Source organism: Vigna angularis, chromosome 3 (assembly GCF_016808095.1).
Source record: "Vigna angularis cultivar LongXiaoDou No.4 chromosome 3, ASM1680809v1, whole genome shotgun sequence".
Classification (NCBI taxonomy): Eukaryota; Viridiplantae; Streptophyta; class Magnoliopsida; order Fabales; family Fabaceae; genus Vigna; species Vigna angularis.
Window position 1 is genome coordinate 2,321,207 of NC_068972.1, and position 17,891 is coordinate 2,339,097.

Sequence of the window (17,891 nt, forward strand, 5' to 3'; positions counted from 1 at the left end):
TATAGAAAGTTTGTAATTTTTTTTATTTTAAAAAAATTGTAATTAAGTGAGCTAGTGAGCCAACCAGTTTACCCACCAACCCATGGTTGGTCGGCCCGGGTTTGAATTTTTCTGTCTCGCTAATAAATGAGCCGGGTTGGGTTGGCTCACTAAGTGATCAACCCGTGATAGACCGGATCGGGTTGGGTCGGGTGGCCCGTTTTGACAGCTCTAATAAATTTATTATTTTAAAATTTCAAATTGAGATGTCCTATTTAGTTGAGTCAGATTTAGATGAATTTTTCGGACAACAAAATTAAATGATTATCTTATATACTTTAAAAAAATGTTTAGTAAATTAAAGATTTCAAGTATTATTATGTAATTTTCTTATATAAACAAATGATTAAGTTTATTAAAACTGTGTAGGTTAGTCTGATTAAAATATTTTATATAATTTTCTAACAAATTAAAAATACTTAATTTATCATAAATTAAAAGTTAATTATAGTTTTTTATTTAAAGTGAATATTTTAAAAAAAAGTTCATGGACTCCGTATAAGACATTTATGGATATTTTTATTTTAAGAAAGGTTTTCTAACTTCAATATATGTATATGTAGATGAAGAACAAATTAAATGATACGACCAAATGGACATGTGTAATTCAAAAGCTTATTGTTTGCACGTTTTCTGCAAATATTACATGATTAGAAAATAAAGTTTATAATATGTTTATTTATATATAGTAAATTGATTAAAGAAGCAAGGTTGTTGTTAGATAGAAGTAAGGACTGTGACATGGTTTATTAATAATTTCTAAATAAAACGTTTTAGTGCGCGTGACATCTTAATTTGTTTGGCATCTCCCCGAGTTGGGAAAAACATGATTATTGTCTAAACAATTGTCTCAAGTGACTTGACCAAATAACCCGATCTACTAGGATGATGCCTCACATTTGTGGTTGTTTCCAGATAAACTACGACAGATGTTATTATCCAAAATTAAGGGGATGGAAGTCATGTATACACACTCAGCAGCAAGGAGGTGTAGAGAAATCGAAGTAGGGTATAGATTTAGCTGGCGGGACTGCATTGGCTACGCTCTCAGACTGAACGAAATAGATATAATTGGTAAAATGCCAGAAAAGTGAATGGGGAAGAAGAGAAAAGGATGAAGGGGACCACAGAACAAAAGTCTTACCCTTTTAACGTCAGTGTGAGGCTGAGGCAACAGAAACTACCAAATCTATCTCACTCAGATATTTCTAGCAAGATGGGAGTGGATTAACTGTTTTTTGTTTCTGATATACGATTAAAATTTGAAAAGCCCATGCTCATCCACAGGGCAAGTGGGTCACCACGAGAAATCGCTCTGATTAGAAATCCACCCAATAAGAAAGCAGAGAATAGGATGAACTTTCCATGTTCTACCAATGAAAAATCAGATAAGGCGTTCCACCGTGGACCCCAAAGTTCACTCCCTTTCACTGTTAGAGGTCCCAAAAGTGCAAACCCAAACAATCTCTCCCTGTTAAATGGAATGCAAAAGCGTTTCCTGTGGGTCACCGTTCACACTCACACCCACCCTTTTTTCATCAAAATAATAATCATTGTATTGTATTCCCTCCTCTGTAGCCAAACCCACACTGTAACCAATCCCCCCGTTTCATATCTGCCTTCAAATTTTGTTTGAGTCTCATGAGTACGGCAAAGAACGCGGCAAACGCGGTTGGAGGCAAAACCGCAAGAGCATGCGACAGCTGCATAACCAAGCGGGCACGTTGGTACTGTGCTGCCGATGATGCTTTTCTCTGCCAAGCTTGTGACTCTTCGGTTCACTCCGCCAATCCTTTGGCTCGCCGACACGAAAGAGTCCGCTTGAAAACGGCGTCGTACAGGTCCACCGACGAACAACAACAACAACAACCTCCCACGTGGCCCACTAAGAAAGCTCGAACGCCCAGACACGGGAAACACTCTCGTAGCAACAACCCCTTCCATCTGGTCCCGGAAGTGGGTTCGGAAGAGGTGAATTCCCATGACGAGAACGAGGAGCAGCTTCTTTACAGGGTCCCCATATTCGAACCTTTTGTTGCCGAACTATGTGGGAATAACAGCTCTTCTCCTTCTTCGGTGACTTCAACCGATCAAGGAGTAGCAGCTGCTGTGGCCGAGGCCGAAAACAAAGGGGTTGAGAGCAATGTTTTATATCACAGTAATAATGAGATGGAAAACTTGCACGGGATGCTTCCTTCCGATGCAGAACTTGCCGAGTTTGCGGCTGATGTTGAGAATTTACTGGGTAGGGGGCTTGAAAACGAGTGTGTGGGGATGGAGGATCTGGGACTGATTGATGCGAAGGAGGAGGAGTGTTCGGTGGGTAGTGGGGAGGTGAAGGTGGAAGAGGAAGAGAGCCCTGAGATGGAGATGGAGATGGAGATGGAGATGGTGGGAAGAGATGTATCGTTTGAGTTTAGCTTTGATTACGATACGTGCGAAGAGGTGAAGGAGAAGGTTTGTGATTTGGAATTGGGGAAGGAGAATGAAGAAGAACTGAGAGAGAATGATGAGGTGAAAAAGAAGAAGATATCGTTGCAGCTTGATTATGAGGCAGTGATTATCGCCTGGGCTAGCCAAAAGTCTCCCTGGACCACTCCTGACAAGCCAAACTTAGACCCCGACCAGTGCTGGCACGAATGCATCGTATGTACTATTCCCTTTCCTTTTTCATCTATCTTTTCTTATTAATTCTCACCAACTGTTAGATTCGCCCTAACTTGTTCGTCTTTGCATGTAGTATCAGTTATATTTGTATTAATCAGTTTTAATAAATTTTACTTAACAACAGTCAATGTATTAAAAAATTGTGTTGGCGGATTTTGGTTTTTGAAAAATTAAATTGAACATAGAATTTGGGGGTGATGTGATGTTTGTTTGTTTGAGTGACTAATGATGTTTAATTTAATTAAGCAGGAAAGTTATGGAAGGGGAATTCATGATTCTTATGGTGAAGTGGGTGGATTTGGGATTCATCCAGTGATAATTGATGGAGGCAGAGAGGCAAGAGTGTCAAGGTACAGAGAAAAGCGGCGAACAAGGTTGTTCTCTAAGAAAATAAGGTACGAGGTTAGGAAATTGAATGCAGAGAAGAGACCCAGAATGAAGGGGAGGTTTGTCAAGAGAGCTTCCTTTGCACCATCAACATTTCCCTTGCTAAATCATTAAGACCTCATTCAAGTTTTGTTTACTATTTATTTCCTAAATATTATATTTTTGCTCAGTGCATCCTAATGCTTTTCATTTTATTTTCTCAGCTATTTGTAAATAGCAATTTTGTTAAGTTAATAAATGCTCCAAATTTCTAATCACGTCTTGTCCATATAGATCTTTTAAGAGGAAAATTTATCTGGAAAACATAATACGAATGAAACATAAGGGATTTATGGCTTTCTTTTTTTATTATATTTTACTGAATTTTCTCATTTTTTAAATTCTCATCAGCTGTAATAATGTTTCTCCTGTATACCAATGAGTTATTTTTCTTTGTAGTTATAGTTCTTAAAAAATACATATTAGTTATCCCTGATGTAATTTTAGTTCACCTTTAATCGTACAAATATCAGGATGAAAACAGAACTGAAGTTTTCCGATGTTATATTTCACAAGTTTAGCTCTACACACGTGTGACCTTTAGAAACCATAAACACACTTTCAATTTTTAAAATATCTTTTTTATCCGGGCTGACTCAAAATATCTGGGCTCCTGCTGACAAAACTTATATTAGAATCTTATAAAGATATTATATATATATATATATGTGTGTGTATGTGTGTTTACTTTTTCATATGCAAACTCAGTTGTTGAATTTATATGATTGAAATTGGAAACTAACAACTTTTTTTTAGCATAAAGTAACTTTTAACATTGGGAAAAAAGCTCACGAACATGTTTGGTCCACACAAGATATATAATATAGATCAGTGATTTGAGTTGTGATGATGTGAATCCTACCCAAATATAAACTCGATTAAATGTTAAATACTGAAATTTGTCTATCATCATTACTGGAAAAATTATTAAATATTTTTAGAAATTATGTACCTTCTAATTGACAGTTTTGTCGGATACATTTATAGTAGAAAATAAATGATAACAAAGCACTTATTTTATACTTTTAAGTGATAAAAAAATTATTATAATCATTTCATTAAATTAATATAATTGTTTGTTAACTATATATATGAAATAATATGTTAATTACAACACAACTAAATATTATATAATTATTAAAAAACTTTATGAAACCTCACACAATTTTTATTGACACAGCGTATATATAGACATTGCACTTTTTAAATATTTATAGTATTATATTATTAGATGATGTATTAAGTTTGAAGTAAATTTATATATTTATTGAGTTATATTTACCAGAATTTATGTATTATTACAAATTATTATTTAGAATTTAAAAGTATTAATTAAAAGGATAAAATTGAAAAAACAAAAGGTATATATAATTATAGATATAGTTATAGATAAAATATTTTTTAGTTATTGAAATAAAAAATATTATAAGTAATATTGTGTAAATAAGTTTTTTATTATGAATAATTATTTAAATTTTAAAAAATAGTTACTAAAATAATAAAAGTGTAAATAATTATTTGATAATGAATAGTTATTTGAATTAAAAAATAGTTACTAAAATAATAAAACTGAAAATAGTTTTTTATCATGAATAATTATTTAAAATTTTAATAATAATAATTAAGAGGGTAAAATTGAAAAAACAAAAGAAGATAAAAAAATCTACCTTCTTTATATATAATTATATATAACATGAAAGATCAACTATAAGTTTATTATGACATTCTAATTTTTTTGGGAGTTACGATGAAAACATGAGATTCTAGTTTTTTTAGTGCAATGTTTAAAATTACATACATACACACAAACAAACACCACTCCTGAATAATATGCCTGCACCATGCTTTTATTATTTTTACTATTATTGTTGACTGTTAGAAAAATTGACCTTTTATTACATACACTCAAACAAAACCTTAAACTAATATACTATTTATTTTGTGTAACTAATTTCTTCTGTTTGCCCTTCTCTTTTTTCTGGCTCATTCTCCAAAATCCTGATATGATGACCCGATCTAAATTGGGCTTCCATTTCTTTACTTATTGGGCCTAGTATCTTTCTTGAGAGTGTTACTTCCTCCACCACCATAAAGTGTTTCCTGCACCTCTTCATTCCCTTTTTGTCCTTTTATAATATTTAATTTTTTGGGATTAAAAATTTTAACTTTATAATTTATATACTGAAACAGATGTTAGTATCCATTGTATTCCTAAACGGACCTCAACGAACGGATATCAACATCCGTTACATATCTACATCCGTTCAAGCATAAAGATTACAAATGTCAATATCTAAAAAAGTTGTAACTATGAGCCCAGAAAAGCTGTGGATCGCGAAATCACATTCCCAACATAGAAAAAGAAGAAGAAACTGAGAAGGGAAAAATAGCAAAGCAGAGATTTTGATAACAAGGAAAAAAGCTGAAACTCAATCGTAATAAAGAAGAAAATAGGCAAGGATGGTGGAGGAGAAAGGTTCTCACAATGAAGGTGTGCACTGTAAATAAGCGTCTGTTGGTATGTTTTCTTGTGAAGATGGCATTGCGGTGAGAGGAAGGGAGTTTATAAGAAGAGATGATTCTGTTATTGAAAAATAAAAAGAAAATGAAAGAGAAGAGCTAAAGAGAGTATTTAATTGGTCTCTGAAAGTTGTAGATGTAATGAAAATAAAAAGGAAACTTTGCATGATGTGGCTTGTTTACGGAACGTCACGGAGAAGATAAAGAGTAAAATTGACTTGTAGTATGGTTTAGGAAAGAAGAGGAGTGAGTGGCGTGAGGAGTTATATTTGAATTAGAAAGAGAGAATTTTAGTGACGATGGTTACTAGGGTATGGTTTGGAGGGAGGTTGGAGATGAAGAAGTGGTGGCTGGGTTGGAGGTCACAGCTGGAATGAAAAAGAAGAATAAATAATTGGAACTTGGAGAGAGAGGAATGGTATGTGAGGAAAGAAGGGGTTACGTGAGGGTGTGGGGGTGTGCGGGTACTGCCCGCAGGGAATGGGAATGGAAATGGGAACAGGGTTTTAAATTAAAATAAGTAAAAGTAAAAATTAAATATTTACATAAAGTTAGTTTTGGAAATAAGAAAAATTAGGGAGGTGTAAGGAGAATTGTGTGGTGGTAGAAAGAATAACACTCTTTTCTTGACGGTTCCCACTGGCTAAAGAGATGATTCTTCCAGCACCTCTATAATTCCTTCTGGCACTCATATATACTAGAAAAATTACCATCTAATTTAAAAATATTTATTTTGAGTTTTGAAATGCATCGTTCTGGAATACATAAAGATTGAACATTCCAAAATACAAATATTACATTGTCCCAGAATATACATTTCATGAGAACTATTGTCCTTACATTTTTCTTTTTCCTATTCACGGGGAACTTGGTACGTGATCTCGAACATGGCTTGCAACAATTGCTTTCTATGACCACTTTTTCTTCTCTCTATATAAAGTCAAACGTATAGTAATAAGTGGGAAAATTTTCTACTTTTGAATTTGACATAGATTGTTGGTTTGACTCTGTATAGAGGCCGTAGAGCCTTTACACATTTTGGTGTAAACAAGATAATGTTATACTTAAAAAGAGTTTCAGCCTTTTTTTTTCTTATTTATTGTGTGAGGAAGAAGCTAGTAGAGGAGATAGTAGTAGGTTTAGGGGATTGTGGTAAACCACCTTTAACTGTGGCTAAATCATGTGCCTTCTAATACCCTTCTAGGATGGTATCTTCTGATGTTGTTTTCCTCTTTGTCCATGTACAAAAAAGACATCCAATTTAGACGAACCAACTCATACTTCTTTTTCAAACACTGTACCTATCGTCTAAATTACTTTCCACTTTTATACTTTCTTTCATTCACTTTCATCGTAAGATATTTTAAAAAATTAATGAACTTAAAGTTGCCCTATCTTTCAACTAATTCCATAAAAAACATAGATTCATATCTCATCTAACACTTATCTTAGTTAAATAAATGTCTGTACAGGGTCTCAATACATCTGATTAAAATGTTTAAACAGCAACAAATGAGTAGAAAATGGAAAGGCAACATTGATGTGAGCAGAAAGGAGGTATTTGAAATTTGAAATGAATATTGGTGTAATAATAATAATAATAATGAGAAAAAGAGGAAGGAGGAAAGAAAGCCAATAAATAGATTTGATGGAAAATGGTGAGGAAGACTCTGCGCAAATTAAAATGCATCGAAGGGCTAAACCTAAAACTGTATTCTCAAACAGAGTGGTGAATGAGAGTGAAAGTTGATTCCAAATCCAAAATGCTACGTGACAAAGGAGCAGACTACGAATCACTGACAACTTTTATTAAAACCTCTTCTTCGCCGCATAATACGTAGCGTTTTCCTTCATCAATGTCTCTGCAATTCTCGCTTTCTCCCTCTAGTCCCTCTCATAACCACCATTTTACCCTTTCTACGACATCCCACCAACACATAAATCAAAACCTCTCCCTATAAAACCAACAAAAACTAATCAATTCCCTTCAATTCAACCAAATCACACTTTCCCTTTTCTTTTTTTTATTATTTTTCTCTCTGTTGCCCTTTTCAACACTGCGTGGCTGTCTTCACCACTCTTCTTAGAATGAGACACAAAAGTCATCATAAAAAATACAAACCAAGTCTTCTAAAGATACATTACTTTCCAAGGACTATGTCCACCTAATTACCTTTTTTTTTTATTATTTATTTTCAAACCAAGCTTACCTCCCATCTTGATTCAACTTTACCTAGTACTACTTCCACTTCTTTCATACCACACTTTAATCATCGTGCTCAATTCTGTCATTACTTTAATAAACGTTTATAAAATGGATGTGAATCAGGCAGTAATAAATTCTTTACGTCGATAATAAGCTTTCCACTCGTTCATTTCTTTCATCCCTTTCAATTACATCAATCTTTATTGTATAATCTTGTTTCGGATACGGCATTGAGATCTCTCTCTCAAAGTATTTAAAATTGTCTTGGAGATTACATGAACATCTTGATAATTCTACATTATCCAAGCCGTGAAGATGAGTACATGTAAAAACATCGGAACACTTAAATTAATGTGATTTACTCAATAATTATTTAAATAAAAATGAGTAATAAGAATTAAATTACATGCATTTTCCATCATACATATATTTATAAATATTATAATAACCTTACCATTAATTTTGACTCATTAATCACCAATAAATAACTTTTATTATTCATGTTAATTTTCAATCAATGACTATTATTAATAACTATTATAGTCCAAATTAATTATCAATTAATGATGATTTTATACTGATAGATCATTTCCTTGTTGGATGCTCGACCCGTTACATCCCTAACTTACCAAGTGAACATACAATATAAATCTTAAACAAAAACTCTGCATAGAGACAGTAACAAAATTAAAATCTCTTACCTTTTAAAGAATTTTGAGAAAGTTATTTACGTTATTGAGAAATTTAACATTACTAATCGAATTAACTAAACCTCAACCGTACGTGTTGGAGATTAAGCGTCAAATTTGGAATATATATATATATATATATATATATATATATATATATATATATATATATATATATATATATATATATATATTTACATTGTCTAATAATTATGTACCACTTAAAAGAATTTACTCTTATTTCCCGTAATGAGATCTCTTATTTGATGTCTTACATGTATACAGAGATGTAACGTAACGAGATAACATTTTTTTTACATGACACTGAAACAAGCGCATACTGGCAATTAAATTTTGTTACAGATATTTAAGTTAAAATGCATAAATAACGAAAATTTTTTTTCTCATAAAGTTTCGTGTCTCTTAAAATGTAATTTACTCTTCCACTATTCACAGTATTTATATAATTTATTACTGTATAACTTGACTTGATTAAAAGTAATGAAAGAAAGTTTCGTTATAAATTTGTTTAAACCGGTACTTTTTTTTCCTATGAAAAGGGGAAAAAATGTAAAGAACAATCTAATTGTGTATTTACAATTTTCCAAAGCTTTTGCAAATTATCCCTAATTAAAAATATCATACAAAGTTTTAACTTGAAACATAAAGTCATTTAGACTATAGCTACTTTTGACTAAAATCTAACATGGTCATTTCTCGTTAAATTGTTTATTTACACAAAAAGATATAATCTAAACAATCCTAAACTTTGTTCACTAAAATAGAAAAGTGTCTTAAGACGAATGTAAAATTCAACTTACTCTTTTAAGTTGCTAACAAACATGTAAGTGTTCTTATTCACAAAACTAAAATTTAACAATCAGTAAAGATTACAAGATCTCCATTGTTCTCACGCGATTGTTGTTGTCTACATTATTATCTTTTCTTTTTTCAAAATAGATAATCTTTATGTTTTGGTTGAATTGGTTCAAGGGTCGGTCGTCATTCCTTGTTCACTCTACTATCTTTTGATCTTTAATTCTCTCTAAGAATGCAATTCACTTTGATGAGTTGTTGATTTCTAGAAGACACTCCGACGCTCAACTCAGATATGTTTCATAAAAGGTCTATATTTTATTGTAATAAATCAAGGTGTCTTTACCTAGACATTAACCCTATATTTATAGGGCTTATAGCAATTAAGCTCATTAATTCATATTTGATATGACAATAAATCCAATAATACTTACTAATGTACCGGCTAACTGTCCCTTAATATCATATTCTTGTGCAATATGACCTTTCTTGATTGGTGTGTCTGACAGTCGGTCGGTTGCCTGTTTTGACTCCAGATTCTCCTTAGTTGATCGGTCACCAAGTATAGTACATTAAGCCCCCCAAGTCCGAGTTAACCGTGCGGCTTTAGCCGAGGTTAACTATAGGATTTATGAGTTTGAGGGATGTTGTTGTATCTTTTTTGGATCGAACGGTTTCACGTATTCAATCTTTGTCATTTGTACTATACAGTTGACTGTCTGCATACCTGACACTTAGTCCTTGTTATCAGAGCTTCCTGGTTGATGACAGTGTAAACCGCTCGGTTGAGAGGGATTTTCCCCTCGGTCTTTGTCTTCAATCTTGACGAGAGGGATTTACCTCTCGGCCAAGAGGGATTTACCTCTCGGACAAGAGAGATTTACCTCTTGCTCTTTAACTTCAACGAGAGGAGTTTACCTCTTGACCGAGTGGGATTTACCGCTCGGTCTTTGTCTTCAATCTTGACGAGAGGGATTTCCCTCTCAGGCAAAAGGGATTTACCTCTTGGTCTTTAACTTCAATGAGAGGAGTTTACCTCCCGGCCGAGTAGGATTTACCGCTCGGTCTTTGTCTTCAATCGTGACGAGAGGGATTTACCTCTCGGCCAAAAGGGATTTACCTCTTGGTCTTTAACTTCAACGAGAGGAGTTTACCTCTCGGCCGAGTGGGATTTACCGCTCGGTCTTTGTCTTCAATCTTGACGAGAGGGATTTACCTCTCGGCCAAGAGGGATTTACCTCTTGGTCTTTAACTTCAACGAAAGGAGTTTACCTCTCGGTCGAGTGGGATTTACCGTTCGGTTTTTGTCTTCAATCTTGACGAGAGGGATTTACTTCTCGGTCAAGAGGGATTTACCTCTTGGTCTTTAACTTCAACGAGAGGAGTTTACTTCTCGGCCGAGTGGGATTTACCGCTCAGTCTTTAGCTTCAAACTCTTCCTGAGAGACTTCGCCGTTGAATACGAACTTTAACAAAGTTAGCAACCAGTGACTGAGAATGAATTACTAGAATCTGTCAAGGTTGAACGCAGGACTGAACCTTCCTGTGCATGATATTTTTACTCACAAAAATATGAGTTAAACAAATATATTATAATTTATAAATAATAATCAAAAGTGGAACCTCTCAAGGTTGAACGTAGGACTGAACCTTCCTGACAAGGTTGGATGTAGGGGTGAACGTTCCTGAAAGTTCTCAAAACAAAAGACATGCCTTTAGACATTATTATGTAATTTTGTACTCTTGTTGCGAAACCTAGTATTGATTTGAAGTAGCAATGTCGAGGCCGAGCGCACGTCTGGTTCCTCGTGGTTTCATGGGGATGTTGCTCGGCCCCACGGTGGGCGCCAAAATGTTTCGGTTGAATTAGTCCGAGGGTCGGTCGTCCTTCCTTGTTCGCTCTGCTCTCTTTTGATCTTCAATCCTCTCCGAGAATGCAATCCACTTTGATGAGTTGTTGACCTGCAGAAGACACTCTGACGCTCAAGTCAGATATGTTTCATAAAGAGATCTATATTTTATTGTAATAGATCAAGGTGTCTTTACGTGGACATTAACCCTATATTTATAGGGCTTATAACAATTAAGCTCATTAATTCATATTTGATATGACAATAAATCCAATAATACTTGCTAATGTACCTGCTAACTGTCCCTTAATATCATATTCTTGTGCAATATGACCTTTCTTGATTGGCGGTCGGTTTCCTGTTTTGACTCCGAATTCTCCTTAGCTGATTGGTCACGAGGTATAGTACCCTTTATGTATTTGTTGATAAGGAAAACATAATTACAAATCCCTTTAAAGTCATTGTGAGGTCTTGCACAATTATTTTTCTTCTTTTTGTGTTCGTCTACTTTGAGCTTGAAAATGTATTAAATGTTCTTGGGACAAAATTAAATGCAGATATCCTTTTTATGCAATGTATTCATACACTACACAACTTATCACACCTCAATCACCTTCCAAAGTTGGATAAAGTAAAGAGCTTGAGGTGATTAATTGTTTTAACAAGACTATCATTTTGTCTTTCCAAAACATTTGCTTGTGTGAAACAACTTTAACTACTTTTTCGTGAGATCTTTGGTATATACATTTCAATGTGATATCCTCTTGTAAGAACTAAAAAAAGGATTATTCTATATAAACATAAAATAAACATTATATGTGTTTGATGTACATCATAAAATGTGTTTCGAAGTACACGTAGTTATTGTTTATTTAAATAAATAATTATTAAAAATATTATATAAACAAAATGTTGTGCATATGTTCGACTAAACAAAGCTTATAAGCAAAAGGCTTGTTATGTGTTTATGTGATGGTTGTAAATTTATATTTGATACCTCATTATTAAACACATAATCAAATATATATATATATATATATATATATATATATATATATATATATATATATATATATATATATATATATATATATATATATATATATATATATATATATATATATATATATATATATATATATATATATATATACTATTTGTTGAACTTTTCTTTAACATTTTCTATAAGTTATTTTTCATAAGCTAATTTATGGAAAAATTCATATAATTATTTTTTTTCTCTTAAATGAAACTAGTGGAAAAGTTTGTAGAAATAGTTCATGTATTATATTTACTAGTGAAAAAAACGCTTTCAAAATCACCTAATAAGTATAATTTAAAAAAATGAAAATTTTCAAAATCGTGATGATTTTTTTGAAATTTTGTATATAATTATAAGTTTGGGTTCTTTAAACCAGGGAAACATATATTAATATAGGCTTTGGTTATTTAAATAACTAAGACGTATTTGTGTGATAGGTTAAAATTTTACATTACCACCAAAAAATTTCCATTACGATGCTGTATATTCATCCATTGTGAAACACTCTATGCAACTTCCATTTGCATGACTCTTCCGCTACAAAAGAATTGCAATACTGCACTCTTCTCCCTTCTTGGTCGCTAAATATCAACCACACTGTCACTCCTTCGCTCTTCGTTTGAAAATAGGTTTCGTTTGAAAATTCCCTTTCTATATAAGAAAAAGTAAGGTTAATTTATTATGTCTACGTTAACCTTTGTTGTCTTGACTGTTTTCTCTTCTTCACGCTAATGAAACTCAGTTGTCAAATTGCGTTTATGTTTTGTTTATAATTATTTTCATGCTGTCATTTTCCTCGTTCGACAAGATTGCCGCATTGATTAAATTGTTTAATCATGTTAGCAAATTATAGCGAGAAGTCTACTAATATAATATTGTCCTCACAATGCGTACCACCATCAATAATTCAAGAAAAAAAAGATGCTTTGCCAACAATAATTTACTTAGTTGGAGGACTTCATAATTCAAAACTACTCCTGTATTTGTTTGTACACAGTAGTGATATCTCTACAACAACGAAGATTAATTACCTTATTTTTCTCGCTCTTCTTGAAATTTCTCGACATCGCAGTGCTTTTTAAGAGTCTCCGTTTAATAATTTTCTGTGTAATCCAATCTCTTGTAAGCTGATTTGTAAATGATATACATCGCATGTTTTCAAAATATTTTAAGCTCACACAGAAAGCTACAGATTAAAGTCCAGTTATCTATGTAACAAAACTCACAAAAAATATAAATAAACATTCATTTTTTATTAATTTGTTTCGTGTATCACTTTCGTTAATATAAATTTATAGAACTAAATTAATATAAACTATGATAAATTATTAATATATTAAATTTTCAACAAAAAGAATCGGGTATTCTTCGTTAAAAAAATTCGTATAAAGCACAAAAATTATTATCTTAACATTTAATATAACTGTATACTTAAAGATTAAACCTGAAAGAATGTAATAAACTATATTGATTTCTTATACTAACAGATGATTATATGAATGCATCGTATGGTAAACATATAAAGTTTAATCTGTACAAATAATTTAAGTGTGTACTAATATAAAAAAGTAAAATGAAAAAATGTTCGTACATAACTTTTTCTGAGTAAAATCTATAGAAAGTTAATGATGGGTCAAACTGAAATGGATCTTCCAATGTCTCCGGCAAACAAAAAGTTAGGATACTTTCTCACTTGAAAAAGGGATCTACGTTGAAGTGAATTTTAGCTTATATTTGGCCAAGTCAAACTTTTCCACTCCAAATAATAAACTAAACTAAAATGAAATAAAATATGACTCAACTTTTTCAGACCGATACTCGCAGACAGATCAATAGACTATTCAGTAGGCATCGATTGCAAATGAATAAGCCAACTTGATTTACTGAAAACCAACGGGTGAGATTTTCTGATGAAAGTTAGTCCTTCTCATCAGATTCCAAATCAGATCTTTTGACAAAGCTTTTTAGAAAGCTGAGAAGTATAGAGAAATGAGCAATCCCCAATTGGCCAAGGAAGCAACAAGTCATGTGAGAGAAACAACAAATAAATATAAAAAACTTACCAAATGCAGCAGATCAAGTTGCAGCATCACCCACAATATATGCACACTGCGCATTCAACCTCAATAAAGGTCGATTAACTTTTCCCTCTTTCTATATTTTACGAGGCACAATTCATGAATTTAGTATTCGGAATCCCAAAAATAATATTTCAATCCTTCAAATTATTAGACTGATTATTTAATTATACCATCAAACACTTTATCGTTGATAATGAAAGAACCTGTGTTATTGGCTTCTGCACTGAGAGACGAAGAGAGAAAGTAATTATTTTACACTGGTATGGCCAAAGCTTAGAACTACAGATTGAAGGCACGAATCCCTGCCTCTGTTACTGCATATATAGTTTTTTTTTTCAGCTTCCCTTTCTCAAACACAAGGAAGAAAAAAAAGGTAAATAACAAATAACAAAGCTGATACACTCAGAGAGTCTACACAGGATTACAAAAAGTATCGACGAAAATAGACTCTATACTTAACATTCCTCAACGTCTTCTATATACAAGCTTAACATTGATGATTATGATAATTCATTTCGGATACTTCATGGATGAGAAGTTATGAAGATAAACAAAAAAATATCTGAATATAATACCAAAATACCACCGGTTTTCCCTCATATTCTACATCAGGAAGACACATTGCCGGATAGAAAATGATGAGAAAAACGTGGGTATTTTGGATGAACATATATATATGTAAACCAGAATAAATTCAATACTGGAGAGACAGAAAAGAAAAAGCACAGAAGAAAAAAAAATCAAAGATGGAAAATTGGATGGGAATTCTACTCGTTAATTATGGAGAGGATCTGGGCAACTTGGTACTCTTCTTTTGGCTTCATCAAAGCCCTTTTGGGTTGTGTTCCTGGGACCAAGACGAGTCCTTCCATTGAAGTACTTGCTGAACAGATCCTTCCTCTTATTGTCATCATTCACACTGCCATGGCTGAATTCCACGTTGGGCACTGCATTTCCTGGGAGCACGCGAATCCCTTCAACCTGGCACGTGTGGCACGTATGCAACACCACGAGCATCAGCACCACAAACGCATAGTAGAGGACTCTTCTGCCGCCGGCAACCAACATGTCAAGAGAATAAAACACATAAATTTTGGGCGTTTTTGGAACCCAATTTCCCAAACAGCCTCTTGTTTTTCTTCTTGTTTGTTGCTAAGTAGTGTTTTGTTGAAACCTGAAGGAAAGTGGTGTAGGGTGTAGTGAAGGAAACAAAACAAAACAAGGAAAAGAAGATAAAGGAGAAATTGGAGTTTTGTTGGGAGTGTGAATTAAGAGAAAAGTGTTTGTGTTGAGTCTGAGAGAAAGAGAGAGAGAGAGAGAGAAAAAAAAAGCATAGGAAAGGAGTGAATTGACGGCTAGTTATTTGAGGAGAGAGATGCATGGTGTTTGTCTGTCTCATGTAATGGCCATCCCACGGTGGCCCATGTGAAACAAAAACCCGCAGTGCCCGCTAATGCAAGTTACTATATTATTAATTTACCCACTTAGCCACATGCTCTTCTTCTCCTACAATTTCACTGCATTTTCATTTATTATCAAAAACTATTTCACCATTTCCTACAATTTAACGATGTTATCGGAACTCATTCCATATCATACATCCCTCCACCATCATCGACAGATATTGGATTCCCTTCTTAATCTTTAACAATTACCTTCTTTCAAAACCTTTAATTTCACGCATTTATTTTACCCTTTTAAAAAATTAAAAATCTCAAAACAATTTCAATATTCTTTTTTCATAACATAACCATGGGATTACTTTATAATTGTCTAAACAAGTTCATTAATGATAAATATGAGTTTAATTATGATGTACTGTACTGTTATTATAATAATATGATGGTTATAATAATTATTCAATCCAATCTACTTTTTCCTTTGTAGATCTGATGATTCATCAGCCTAAAAGACCCTTAATTCAACAAAAAATTATAAGGTATAAAATGGTAATTAGGTTTTAATTAAGAGTGAGAAGATGGGGTTAATGAGGGATGGAGTTTGAAATTTACATAGAATAGGTATTATGTCGGTGAGAGACAGTTGGGGAGGAGGGACACGATTTTGCAGACTGTGCAATGAATTTGAGCAGTCCGTGACTTGAATTGAATGTTTTAATTATAATTCTCTCATTGATAACATAACTGTTTTTCTTATTCTTCAAACCTCAGACCTCCATACTCACACCATATGTCAATTCAAATTCGCAACAATATCTCATCCTAGATCACGTTTCACAAAATCTTCATATTCCAAATTACAAAACTACTTATTAGAGCGTATTATAAAATTAATTCTTAAATTACTTCATTAATGTGAAAATAACATGAAACCACATTGAGGTTATATATTGTTTTCTATATTAAGTGTGGACCATACTATTATTTTAATTAGAATAATTTTAGTATTTAAATGACAATGACAAACGATATTATTATGTATAAATGTACATGTGTGTGAAAAAATTATACTGATAATATATAGATTTAATTTTATTGAAAAATAATTAATACATATTTAAAATTTAAGTTTAATTTTATTAAATAAGCGGAAACACATATGTTCTTGTGTCTGTACTTACGTTTTTTAAATATTTATAATACATTATATTATGAGTGACAATATTTGTGTGTTTGCCTTTTTTTAAACATCTATTCTATTATATTATGAGTTGGTAATATTTATAATTTTATGATAATATTCAATTTATATGAAATTGAAAGAAGTGTAAGTAAATGTTTAAAATAATTTCAATATTAATAATTATATTTAGGTATAGATAAAGGTGATAAATTCTTTTTCAAAACTCAATTACAATTAATAAGTGAAGAAAATGTTAAATATAATTTTTAAATGTAATGTTAAATATAAAAATAAATTAATGACTAATTTAACGTTAATGATAAGATTCTAATAATGGAGAATATCCAGATGAAAAAAAAAGATATTGAAAGTAATAAGATGTACTTAAATGTTATGAGTCCAATAAAACACACTTTTTGTTTTTGTGTATGTGTGAATTGATAATTGTTCCTCGAACAAACCAAATATGTTTTTCATCAACATTTATAAAATACAAGTGTCCACAATTATAATGGATGAATTTGTTTATTTAAAAATATACTTTTATCATAAAATAGATTATTTTAGATAAAAAACATTATCATATTTTTGAAGTGATTGTTTAAATTTCATTAAAAAAATGATGTTGAGAAAAGAGTTTTACTATTTAAAAACAATTAGTTTCAATTTAAAAATACTTTTTATAATTGTAATAAAGAAAATAGAAGTAATTTTTATTTTTTCAACTATTTGGTCTGTGATCCTTTTTGTTTCCAAAAATACTTTATTTAAAGCTTAAATAAACTCATCAACCAGTATGAAAAAAAGTATTATGTTCTATTAATATTATCTATAACATAAGACGTGATATTAAATAAACTTTTTACTATGAAAGTATTTTATATTACTTTTCCACTTTTGGAGAAACAATTTCTGTGGCCCACTGATTACATTTAAGAAACGGTAAAGAAAAAACAATTAAACTAAAAGAAA

At 32.0% G+C, this 17,891-nt stretch overlaps 1 protein-coding gene across 1 annotated transcript; it reads left to right on the top strand.

Moving 5' to 3' along the window:
• Positions 1 to 1,519: 1,519 nt before the first annotated feature.
• On the top strand, positions 1,520 to 3,350 carry LOC108325492 (zinc finger protein CONSTANS-LIKE 16). Its single transcript, XM_017558572.2, has 2 exons — positions 1,520 to 2,685; positions 2,956 to 3,350. The coding sequence occupies exons 1-2, from the start codon at positions 1,681 to 1,683 to the stop codon at positions 3,205 to 3,207; spliced, it is 1,257 nt and encodes a 418-aa protein (XP_017414061.1). The 5' UTR covers positions 1,520 to 1,680; the 3' UTR covers positions 3,208 to 3,350.
• The last annotated feature ends 14,541 nt before the right edge of the window (positions 3,351 to 17,891 follow it).

What these genes read in the sequence shown, in the direction of transcription:
- LOC108325492 (XM_017558572.2), top strand. Translation starts at nt 1,681, where the DNA reads ATGAGTACGGCAAAGAACGCGGCAAACGCGGTTGGAGGCAAAACCGCA. An exon ending in AGTGCTGGCACGAATGCATC is followed by an intron (nt 2,686 to 2,955) that starts GTATGTACTATT and finishes TTAATTAAGCAG; the next exon opens with GAAAGTTATGGAAGGGGAAT.